This window comes from Arachis hypogaea, chromosome 8 (assembly GCF_003086295.3).
Source record: "Arachis hypogaea cultivar Tifrunner chromosome 8, arahy.Tifrunner.gnm2.J5K5, whole genome shotgun sequence".
Taxonomy (NCBI): Eukaryota; Viridiplantae; Streptophyta; class Magnoliopsida; order Fabales; family Fabaceae; genus Arachis; species Arachis hypogaea.
Window position 1 is genome coordinate 14,271,135 of NC_092043.1, and position 13,237 is coordinate 14,284,371.

At 32.1% G+C, this 13,237-nt stretch overlaps 1 protein-coding gene across 1 annotated transcript; it reads left to right on the plus strand.

Annotated features, from left to right (window-relative positions):
• Positions 1-925: 925 nt before the first annotated feature.
• LOC112706235 (ubiquitin carboxyl-terminal hydrolase 16) lies at positions 926-7,065 on the plus strand. Its single transcript, XM_072200733.1, has 11 exons — positions 926-1,860; positions 2,048-3,497; positions 3,591-3,679; positions 3,762-3,847; positions 3,957-4,116; positions 4,200-4,320; positions 4,493-4,650; positions 5,064-5,148; positions 5,248-5,460; positions 5,932-5,993; positions 6,102-7,065. The coding sequence occupies exons 1-11, from the start codon at positions 1,553-1,555 to the stop codon at positions 6,802-6,804; spliced, it is 3,435 nt and encodes a 1,144-aa protein (XP_072056834.1). The 5' UTR covers positions 926-1,552; the 3' UTR covers positions 6,805-7,065.
• The last annotated feature ends 6,172 nt before the right edge of the window (positions 7,066-13,237 follow it).

Genomic DNA, 13,237 nt, shown 5'->3' on the forward strand with positions numbered 1-13,237 from the left:
GTTAAAAATTAATTTCGGTATATATATAAAAAATAATACACACGTTATTTCTCGTGATTTTTTTTCATCACGTTATTATATATCTATATTTAGGATTGATATATAATTTTTTTAAAAATATTTTTTATTTTTAACGCATAAAATCAAGACTTTTTATTTAAGTTATAAACACTTATAAATATCAACTAATTTTATTTTTATTATTTTTACACATTTTTAATAAGTAAAAAGTGAATCAATGCGTGTATTAGTACCTGTTGATATACTAGTGAATATAATTCGTATTGATGATAGTATCTCAATGAATAGATATATAGAAGTTAAAATACTATATTTGTAGAACCCTGATTTTATTCTAATTTAAATTTCAGGGACAAAAATAATTACTAAAGTGAATATACACATTTGGATAAGTGTTTAAATATAATTTTCGTTTAAAAATATTGTGTGCGTAATTGATCATTTGGATAAGAGAAATGTTAAGAAGATAATAACATAAAATTATTTTATTTAATTTTAATATTTATAATTTTATATTTATAATATTTATATTTATATATTTATTATATCTAAAATTATTTATTTATTTTAGCAAATAATTAAATATTATAAAATAAGAAAACAAATACATTAAAAATAAAAAATATGTTAATTATGACTCTTTTTAGTTTTCAAATTATGACTAAATACTTTCGTTGGGTAATTGGGGAGCAGTTTTTAATTGAATTTCCGTGGTACACAAACATATAATAATTGTTTGTTGTTGCTAAACATATAATAAATCATTGTGATATTTGTAAGAAAATTTTAAATCCTTTACTGGACCTTAAGAATATTTAAAAAATTGTTAAAGTGGAAATACCTTGGGGAAAAAAAAAAAGAAGAAGAAAACACTTTACACAAAACCAGCAAAAGAATCAAAGTTGTGAAAGTTTCTTTAATTACAGAGATCCGAATATTTGATGGGCGAAGAATTCACGCTTCCCAACGGTTGAAACTTGGAACTTTGGAACAAAATTCTTTTCCCTCAACAATCAATTTCCCGTTTTGTAACCATCACAATTTTTAATTCTCTCTCTAAATTTAATACTACTTCTTCACATTTACCGCGTTTTCTTTTTCTCTCGCTTCACAAAATTTTCCCATCCAAACCAAAACGAATCTAACCACCGGAGAATTCTCATTTCTCAATTTTGCACTGCGCCATCGTTTTCAGTAAGCAGTAACTCAATTGAAGAAAAAGAAGAAAACCTCCTTTTACTTGCATACGCTTTTTTGTTTTTATTATCTCTATCTCTCTCTTGTCCTCGTTAATCTCACCGTCACGCGCTGCCGCGTATTTCGTCACCGTTTAATCACCGAAAGCAAGCTACCTGATTGGAGCCTTTGGTTTGAAACTTGAAACTTGAAACGGACGGTTACATTGCAAGTTGTGCCGCTTTTCTCAGCTGATCAGTTAGTTTCTTCATCTATGTGTGGTGTTGGAAGGAGGATTAGGAGGAGCATAGGCTTTGTCGCTGCCATAGCTGGATGTGCATCGGGTGCAGGATAAATGCGCTACACCGGGGATCTAGGGTTTTCGAGCCTGGTCCTTTTGGTGCTGTTGCTGCTGCTGATTTGTCTTGTTTTTCCGGCGATCGGATTCTTTTATGTCCGCCATAAATGGCGGATTTCAGTGGCTAGGAAGGAAGAGATCAGGAGGCTTCTGATTTTGGCTGCTGAGGAAACTGCCAGGGCCGAGAGAGAGGCCACGTATGGTTACGGTGCCGCGGCGGAAACCGCCGTCAAAAGCAATCAGTGTGCCGTGTGCTATGTTCCCGCCACCGCACGCTGCGCTCAGTGCAAATCGGTTCGCTACTGGTGTGTTCATCTTCCATTTCTCTTCTTTGCTCTTCATTTTTTTGCTAGCTGTTCAAAGATGTTTTGTTGCCTTGTGAACTTGTTGAATGATCCATTCTGTATAACTTGGTTTTCCTCTGTGATTTGTGGACTTTACCGTATGCGTAAGATGTCTGTGTTATATACATTTTGGTATCATGTGTTTCAGTTCGTTTGAGTGTCAAACTCTTCATTGGCGCCAAGGGCACAAATTGGAATGCCGTCTGCAAAGAATACTTCGGCAGAGTGATGTAGTTAGTGATCTTGGCAACAAGGTAAGCGAGCAAGAATTCTCTAGAATCGCTGACCAGAAGTCTGAAATTGCAGGTGCAGAGCATGAAGCGTCCGGTGAAAACCAACAAACTTCAGTCGCTGGTGTTTCTTCTAAAGTTTTATATGGAAAAAATGAAAATGTAAGAGATGAGTGCCTTGCAGGGGGAACTATAACAGATTCTAATTCTGAGTTGTCAAGTAACTCTTTTTCTGGCTTCTCAGCTTCTCCAAGTGCTAGTGAATCATCTGATGACTCCTCTATTTGTGAGAGTGTTATATCAAACGAGCATGACCAATCTGATGGACCAATTTTTGTTGATTCGACACTTGACATTCCAGATAGCACTTCAAGTGACGGTAGCATGGTTGTAGCTATGTCTTCATCACCCAAATTTGCCAGTTTGGTTGAATCAGTTGATGGTTTTTCGACAATGCGTAAATTAAATGAAAGTAGATCTGGTCCTTGTAAAGAAGAAGGAAAACTTGCAAAAAATGGTACTTCAGGTTCAGGTATGCTGAAGGGAGCAACAATCAAGCCTTCCATAGTGTCTTCTGGGTTCTGGGATAGAACTCTTGGCACAACTGGGATTGAAGAAGATGCCAACAGTGACACTTCTCCATCCCATTCGGATGAATCCACTCACAATACAGGATCTGATTCTCAGTCATTTCGCTTTTCGTTTAGTTCCATCGCTCTTATGCAAGCACAAGATAGTGAGGCAAAGGATTTTGTATCTGATAATCCTTCTCCCAATACTGTTGGGGACAATGTGCCTTGCTCAGGATCAGCATCAACGGAGAATGACAGAGATACAGTGAATTCTTCAAAGGCTACAAATCTTAAATTCATGAACAGCAAAGATTCCATACTTCCAAACCCTGCTGCTGCCCCTGTTTATGAATCTGATCAATTGGGATCTAAAGGCAGCTCTGTGCAACCCTTATCTTGTCTCTACCCACCATCCCCCAGTCTTAGCAAAGGTTCAGGTTGTGAAGATTCTTTGAATGTCCATAACTTGCAATCGTATATTTCTATGGCATCAAATCGTGTTGTAGGAAACCATGGCATCAATTCTAAATCTGCTGAAATTAGATGCCTGACACGTGACCTTGATTCTAATTTAGTCCGTAGAACTGATGCTCACTCAAATTCCAGTACAAAACATGTGAATAATGGTAATCAATCTGCCACTAGTACGTCGTCTGGGGGTGTTAGCTGTTCTGCAAATTCTAAGGGTGGCTTGAAATCATCTGTTTTAAAAGTTGTTGATCAGTTCCGAGGATCAAATTTCTCAAAGCAGTTTCCACTAGTTTGGAATGATACCGCAGGAAAACAAAGTGATAAGGTTCTTTCTTGAACAAATTTTTATTTATTTGTTTATTTTTATATGTTCTTTTGTGCCTTGTGCAATTTTATCTTACATTTACAGATGCTGCAGGGTCTTTTTCCTTACGAATTGTTTGTCAAGATTTATAACTCGAACAAGGGGGAGTTTAGCCCATTTGGTCTTATAAATTGTGGGAATAGGTAATTTGAAATGATTTGTTTGCTAGAAACATTTGATAAGATAATTAGTTCAAAGAGCTTGTCTGTTCATTTATTTTTGCAGCTGTTACGCCAATGCTGTACTCCAGTGCTTAGTATTTACACCACCCCTGACTGCATATTTTCTTCAAGGACTACATTCTAAAGCATGTATGTAAGCAAATCAGTTTTTCCATTGGAATCATCTGCATGCCATATTTTTTGAATATTATCTTCTGTAACCCATTAATAGGGTTAAACAATTCCATGCAAATTTCAGGTGCAAATAAAAAATGTTTCAACTGTGAGTTTGAAAGTTTGATTTTGAAGTCAAAGGATACAAAATATCCACTCTCTCCTAAGGGCATACTCTCCCAACTAAGGAGAACTGGAAGTCAACTTGGTAATGGCAAAGAAGAAGATGCACATGAATTTCTAAGGTAAACCCTTTTGTAAGTGTAACCACATAATTCTTGTCCTGTAATTCATTTCAGATTAAGGAATCTGGTGTTATACTCAACAGGCATGCCATTGACACAATGCAATCTGTTTGCCTTATGGATACTGGGGTTGATGTATGTGGTTCATTGGAAGAGGACACTACTTTAATTGGTCTAACATTTGGGGGTTACCTTAGATCAAAGGTAATTTATGTTTATATATTGAAATCTACTAAACTATTGTTTTTCCCCCTTTCCTGTGTTATAATGCACCAATACAGTGTTGCCATGCTTTTGCAATAGATAAATTCCTGTCATTTTAAGATCCATTAATTCGAATAATGTGGAGAGTAAACATGCCCCTCATACTTTGCAGATAAAATGCATGAAATGTGGAGGGAAATCTGAGCGTCAGGAAAGGATGATGGATCTTACTGTTGAGATAGAAGGGGACATAGCAACCCTACAGGAAGCTCTTCGACGATTTACAAGTACCGAGTCTTTGGATGGAGAAAATAAGTACCACTGTGTCAGGTTGGTTGGTCCTCTAGAGCGGCCTTTTTAAAAGTTTCAATGTTGTTGTATAATAGGAACTTGAATTCTGTTTTAAGATATAAATACTAGTTCCTTAAATCAGTGTAGACATTTGTAATCCTGCAAAAAAGGATTAAGTCCTAAAAAATGTTTGAACTTTGAAAAGAGAAAGTCACTCCTAGAGTCTCTGCACATATGGAAGCTCTAGCTAGCCTTCTCCCATGCTTGCAGAATCTTGTTTGGTGTACAAGTGTTTTTTAACATTGGCATTTTATGTGGATTGTGGATTACTAAGGCTTTGGTATGTTATTTGGCTTACTAACGTTTTTTTTTGGCATTTTGCTTTTATTGTTCAAATTGCTTGTGCTCAAAGTTAGTTTTCTATATTATTAATGTAACCTCTCCATTTGAAGATGTAAATCTTATGAGAAGGCCAAGAAGAAGCTGACAATTTCTGAGGCACCTAATGTTCTTACAATTGCATTAAAGAGATTCCAGGTACTTTATGTCTTAAATTCAAAGTATAATATGTTATTACCTTCATTTGTGCTGTCTATATGCAGAGAGTACATTAAATTTGTTACATTTGTCTTGCAGTCAGGAAAGTTTGGGAAGCTTAACAAGCCTATCCAGTTTCCTAAAACTCTTGACTTGGCTCCTTTCATGAGTGGGACTAGTGATAAATCACCTATATACAGACTGTATGGTGTAGTTGTTCACTTGGATATCATGAATGCTGCCTTTTCTGGTCACTATGTGAGCTATGTGAAGAATAGTCAAAACAAGTGGTTCAAGGTTGATGACAGTGTGGTAAGTCCCTCAGTTTCCATTTGTTTGCATATATCATGAAGACATATCTCTTGGCTTGGTTTTACTGGTAGTAGATTCCCACACCAAATCAGTAATATGTAGCCTTGGTTCCACCACTTGTAACATCATAAATCTGTGACCTATATATATCATTTGTTCTTTATTATTGTGAATAAAAGTATATCTGCATAGGCTTGGTTGAATTCTGTGACAAAATCTTCTATCATAAAATCATGTGACAATCATTTGGTCTGGATAAAACTGTTCCAAGGTTTATTGACAAGCAGGTTTTCAAATCATTTCTAAACTTTAAAACAAATCATTTTATTTCATTATTACTTACCATTCAAACCTGTCAGATACACCTAACAAAGTTTCTTAATATGCAATTTTGGTTTGTTTGGCAGGATTTATTAACCAATTGTGCGAGTATATTTACTTCGTTTTAACCATGTCCTTTATGTCTTGTAGGTGACACCTGTTGAGGTGGAGAGAGTCTTAACAAAAGGATCATATATGCTTTTTTATGCAAGGTAACCCTTTTGGTGTTATTTTTCTGGTGCATCTTGTGCAAGCAATGTTCCTTTTTTACTAACAATTGCCTCTAGTGCGCTTCTCTCACCATCTGATTCCCTCTGTAGATGTTCACCCAAGGCCCCAAGATCAATCAGAGGCAAGACACTGTCCCCAGAATCAAAAGGCAAAGTAACCGGAAAGACCGCAACGAAAACTCGGAATGTATCTATAACTTCTGGTCCTGCTGAATATATCAGTAGTCCAGATGATTCACCCACCTTGGACTCCTTCTATTCAAAGTTTCACCACCTGAAGAGAGTTTTAGAAGATGACTCGTCAAGTGACAATTCATCGCTAATCAGCAGTAATTCTGACTTAGGTTCTTGCAGCACCGATAGCACTCATGATTCGACCACCACAGATGAGTTCTCCAATTATATTTTCGGTGATTCAAGGGTTGGCTGGGGTAGCCCATGGAGGAACTCCGAATCCGACACCTCATCCTCCACCTCTTCCTCATCTTCTCCCCTGAACTTCAGGCATTCACCCCTAGCCGATATGGACCGATATGATTCAGTTTCTCCTGGTTTAAGTGCAGATATAGATGGCAATTTGTACAGGAACAAAATGGGGCATGCAGAAAGAAAAGGAGGTGTTGTGCCTCTCTCACATTCAGACACTCTACACCATAGGAAGTTAGAAAGTACTAGGATTAGCAGCAACAGTAATTTTAGGGATACTAACTCTCATCAGAGACTAGGATCTAACCATTTTAATGGCATAAGCTCTGGTGCACCTTGTAGAAAGCCAAGGGACAGAACGGATTGAAATATTTATTTAGTTTTAATCTATAGGTAGGCCGGTGCAGTATATAATGAGGTATAGTCTACCATTTATGTAATGTACTCAAAAGATGGCGTTCTTATAGAAAGGAATTAGCCATCAACATTTTGCTTCTCACTTAAATAGATGTAGTAGGTATATAGATTAATTACTGTAACTAATAAGTCTTATCATTCCATTTTTCTGAAAGAAAAACTTGAACACATGAATCAATAAGATTGTAATATGATAATCCTATTCTGTTAACTTGTTTTTAGGTTATATATATATAAAGATTAGAGTTTTCTAAAATGAAGAAGTTGGTAGAGTAAGAAAAAGTAAAGGATTTAATTATTTTTGAATTAAAATAGTAGATTTTATATATAATAGAAGTAATAAATTCAATGGTGATTAAATTATTGTTTTTTTAATTTTACCAATTTTTTATTTGAAAGGTTTTTATCACATTTAAAATATTATTCTTTCTGAAGTGTTTATACCTATTTATTTATTTTTTCTTTCAAATATATTTTCACTCTTGGCAATAACAAGTTAACAACTGACGTATACTATTTGTGAATTAAATCATTGTTATAGTTATTTAAATATTTTTGTTTGGACCATGAGGTGTTTTAATTTTTAGAATTTAGCTAACAGGTTAAGATGATCAATTGAAATTTTTTTTATAAAACATGTAAATTTTAAATAAATAATGTATTTGTTATGTATTTATTAAAATAAAAAATTAAAAAATAGTATAATCTTAACATATATCTTAAATTCTAAACTTTTAGGATAAATATTAGCTAAATTCTAATTTTTATTTGTTTGTTTATTTGTTTGGACCATGGAACATGAGTTGGTGGTATTCGTATTTCATTACATCAATCTGCAATGAAATAATCCAAGCCAACTTGGCTTGAAATGAAGTTCGTTAAAATAATCAAATTGAAATTGATAAGGCAGATAGGGTCTAAAGAGGATGTAGTTGATGATAAATGATAATAGAACAAAAGAGAGTGATGGAACGGATACAAAGGGTGAGACAACTTTGTTCCTGTAATAAAATCCAACTCAACAAAGTGCAATCCCTTTTCGGTTCTGTATTCAAATTACTTCACAATATTGAAAATATTAAAGGGACAACCTGTGTCCATGCCCTACTCTTTGTACTTTCTACTAAACACACGTATCATTAATTCTTGGCCCTACCCATTATTCCAGGTTTCCCATGTCAATGTTTTTCTTTAAATTACTACAAACAATTTACTTCAGTTTGATTTTTAAGCATAGAAAAAACAGTGATGCTACATGACTAATTAGCAGTTTAGCACAATAAAAATTAGTTGAAGAAGAAAGAGGAGACACATAAAAGAAAGAAGAAAAAAAAGACTTGATTAAACTTAATGATAAAAATAGCAAGTATTTCTCTTAATATGTTCTTGTTAAGAATTAAAAAAAAAAAAGAATCCAAATATTGGTAGTTCAATTAAGATAAAGAAAAAAAAAATATTACAGATAGCATAGTGAGGATGAATTCATGTTGGATAATTCTATATGGATTATTGTTGTAAATTTTAGCACATGCATTATCTAACTAAGCTTTATTAAAGTTATTTATTTTGCATCATAAAGATACTGTGGAAGCCTGCCTCTATCAAGTTGGAAAGAAAAGAAACAAGAAACTTGGCTGCCAAGTCTATTGATTCAAAGGGCTCATAGCATTCCATGTACCAATTCTAACTCTTTATTCTTGTTTTGGAGATACACGAAGAGATCAATCCCATCTCTTCCCATTATTGCACCTTCATTTTCTTTGGTCTATAAAATACAACTGAATGTTACGAGAAATGAAACTAACTTCCCTTTAATTCATTAGCATATGTGATCTCTGTTAGGAAAAATTAAGGTTCAGACATAAATTTGTCTAACAACAAAAGTATTAAAAATAATTTTTTTACAATTTGGACGATTAAATAGACAATACCAAAGATACTCAAAACATTAAATATAATGACAAAAATTAAATAATCAAACAATAGAATTTTTATTGTGGAAAAGAGGGACAAAAAAATCTACGGAACCTAATTCAGTAAAACTTTTCACTATCAAAATAATGAGTATACAATCAGTCTTTCTAATAGTACTAGGACATCTCAACAATCAACAAAATACTTAATTAAAATTGATAGAAACAACATAAACCCTCCACAAAAATGGATATTTTAAATAAGACAAAAAAGAAAGCATTACAATTAGCACAGTATATTCTAATGTTCATGGAACAACATACTAAAATTTTATAAAAAATAGAAGAAGTTTACCAATTTAATGTGTACAATATTGGACTGCTCCTTTTTTTTTCTTCTTCTCTTCTCGACACCAAAACCCTCTTTCCCTCTCTGTTTCATTTTCTTTCTTTCAAAATACGAAAGAAATTCTCTCTCTCTTCCTTCACGTGGCTTATAGCCAATTCTTCCTCTTTTTATTTTATTTTAAAGTGTAGGTCTGACTTGAGTTAGGGATTCACCAATAAATTTCTCTCTCACCGATTCAAGTGGATAGACTGCTACCAAATCTATTTTTTTTTTTTGCAAGAATCAAACATTACTGCATGTAAATTCTTAGTCATCATATCTGAACCATTATCATTAGTATGGATCTTTTTAAGTGCATATGACTTCGTTTCAAGCGCTTGACGTATCTAATGATACCTCACTTCTATGTATTTCGATTTAGAATGAAACGTCGGATTATTGTTGAGATGAATAGCATTTTGGCTGTAACAAAATAACACAAGTTTCTCTTGATTGATGCCTTACTCTTGTAGAAATTTTTTTATCCACAAGAGTTCTTTAGAAACTTCAACAACAGCAATGTATTCTACCTCTGTAGTAGACAAAGCAACACATTTTTGAAGTCGTGATTTTCACGACACGGCTTCCCCTTCAAAAGTCATCATATAACCAGAAGTAGACTTCCTTAAATCAAGATTCGCAGCCATATCCGCATCTGTGTAACCATCCAACACATGTTGGCCACTTCCAAAGCATAAACAAACTCTGGAAGTACCATTAAAATATATGAAAATCCACTTTACTTCTTGCCAGTGTTTCTTGCCAGGATTATAGAGAAACCAACTAACAATTCCAACAACATGTGCAATATCCGACCTAGTACAACCATAGCATACATCAAACTACTAACCGCATATGCATATGGAATCTTCTTCATTTCTATTTTTTCGGTCTCACTTGTAGAACATTGCTATGAACTCAACTTGAAATGACTAGCAAGTAGAGTACTAACAGGTTTGGAATTACTCATGCTAAACCTCTCTAAAACCTTCTCAATATACTTTTGTTACGACAACCACAGTTTTTCATTCTTCCTGTTACGAGTGATACTCTTACCAAGGATTTTCTTTGCAAGATCCAAATCCTTCACAGGAAAGAATATGTTCAAGTCTTTCTTAAGACTTTCAATCTTCTTAGTGTCATGATCAACAATTAACATGTCGTCAACATAAAGCAAGAGAATTATAAAATCACCATCAGAGAATTTCTTAATATACACACAATGATCAGAAGAAGTCTTACTATGCCTATGACCTTCCATGAAGGAATCAAATTTTGTGTACCACTGACTTGTCACTTGTTTCAACCCATATAAGCTCTTCTTTAACTTGTATACAAGATTTCCCTTTCCTTTAACCTCGAAACCCTTTGGTTGCTCGATATGAATTTCTTTATCTATGTCACTATGAAGGAATGTAGTTTTCACATCAAGCTACTCAACCTCTAATTCAAGATAGCCGCTAATCGAAGCACAACTCGAATAGAGGATATCTTCACAATTGGAGAGAAAATTTCTTCAAAATTAATACCTTTCTTTTGCTTAAAACCTTTCATAACCAACCAAACTTTGTACTTTGACCGTGAAATATTTTCATCTGCTTTCAATTTGAACACCTATTTATTCTTGAATACTCTCTTACCATTTAGTAATTTCGCCAATTCAAATGTATGATTCTCATGCAAGGATTTTATTTCTTTTTGTATGGCCTTCAACCAATCTATTTTATGCTCATCAAACATAGATTCCTGGTAGTTTTCTGGTTCTCCATTCTCAGTGTTCATCATATACTCATGAGGAGAGTATCTCTGAGAAGGATGACGCTTTCTAGTAGATCTTCTAAATTCAGGCTTAACTGGTGGTTCAAGTAGAACTTTAACATTTGGTAAAATTTTTGTATCTGACACCTCAGGTTGAGGTGTAGATTTATCATGCAAATCATTACCATCATTATCAACTTGTACATCTTCTCTATCAACAGGAGATCTAGTTAAAGGATCAGGTTTATCATCAGCAGAATGTCTAACAGTTATTGTTAACTTATCCATTTTTTCAAGATCTTCAATAATTTGGTCTTAAAAAAATTACATCTCGACTTTTAACTATTTTCTTACTCATCTGATCTTATCATCTATAACCAAATCTTTGTGATCGTAATCCATAAAAATACACTACTTTAAAATTAATATTTTATTTTTATTTTGTATTGAAATTAATATTAATCAATTATTTGAATTATTTTTTTCTATTAAAAATATTGATATATTTGGTATATATTATCAACACAGAGCAGCAAAGACGTGTATGCGTGGTACATGCAATCACCAACAAAATTGCATTAAAAGAAAAAAAAAATTTTAAAACATCAAATTTTAGTTTTTTTTTATCATAATTTGATTGATATAAATATTAAATTTTTTGGTCAAATAAATAAATTTATTTATTCATATATACAAATTCTAAAAAATATTAATACAAATTATATTAATTTATGGATATAAAATTAATAAATAAAAATATAAATTATATATTGTTATATACAAAATATTTATAAATACGAATATAAATTATTATTAAAAATATAATAATATTTATTAGTCATGTAATATTATTAAAAAAAAGATAATTTGTTTTAGAAAAAAATTAAAAATAGAAGCAAAAATAAAAAATGTAATAGTGTAAGCAGGTGTTACCTTAGCTTCCACCGCCACTAAACATTGTGGCTCGCAAAATCCTGTGTTGAGAATTCTGTCGAAGAAAGCACTAACACAGAGACAAGAAAGTTAGGCAATTTATTATTCGAGGACAACCCTTATTTAATATTTTATATTAATAATTTAAATTTAAATTTTAAAATTTAAAATTTTTTATTTTATTTTTATTTTTATTAATAAATTAATTTTTAAAAATATTATATATATATATATATATATTTTAAAACGTATTAGTATTTGTTATTATTAAAGGTTATAATTAAAAAATAATAGAAATTTAAAAAGTGATTATATACATACAGAGAAAGAGAGAGAGAGAAACTGATCATTATAATTTATTTCAATAAATGTTTTTATTTTTTATATTAAAATGTCAAAATTCAATAGAAAATAAAAGTTTTAACTTTTAAATTTGTGCTAATCTTGAATTTATCTTACTTTTACATTTTAATCAATAAATTTTTTTGTATTAAATGACCAACAATTTAAAAATTTTTAAAAACAAAATCTAAAGTAATAAATTTTTAAATACAATTTTGATCTATAATAAATTATTTTTTTTGCCTGTTAGATTAAAAAAAATACTATGAAACAAGACTTCTACTTTGACAAAATTAATTATGCACATATAAATATGATTAAAAATTAAAATTCATGAATTGAGAATGTTGAGTTTAAGAAAATAATAACAATTAGATAATGATTAAATTTTATAATAAAACGTCAAAAGTCTAAAATATGTTAATAATGTATTTGTCTAAGTGTGCAAGTTAAAATTAGAAGAAACTAACTCAATGATAATTTAGGTCCATGATAAAAGCGTTTAACTCATTCACTTACTAATAACCCAAGAGATGGTTACATATTAATATCTAAAATGAAGAAAAGTAATTTCACTTTCATATAAACCAAAGTTAGTGACCAAATTTATTTTCTCTCTTTTCTCTTCTCAACCCACGTTCAAGAAAGCAAGAAAAGAAAAGTTCTGATTAAGGCTCAAATCAAGAAGAAAAAGGGATTACCAAAATCAGAAACAAAAAAAAAAAAGTAAGAGGCTAAAGCAAAAAGCAAAGATCAAATAAAAAAAGCGAATCAGAAAAATTATTTTTATCTTTGTGCTTCATTGTTGCTTGTTCAGAATGCTTTCCTCCTTCATACACCAAACAGGATATTTGAAAAAAAATAGAGGTTATGAAACTTTGCTATAGATCAAGGGTCAAGAATCAAACTTGGAGCGAAAGTATTGATGAATGGCTTAGATCCTTAAAGAAATTTGAAAAGGAAGAAAGAGAAGTCCCTAGGTAAAAGTGCATGTAAGCTTTATTCACTGCTACTGTGTTATCTCTCTTTTGCACCACTGGTGCTATATT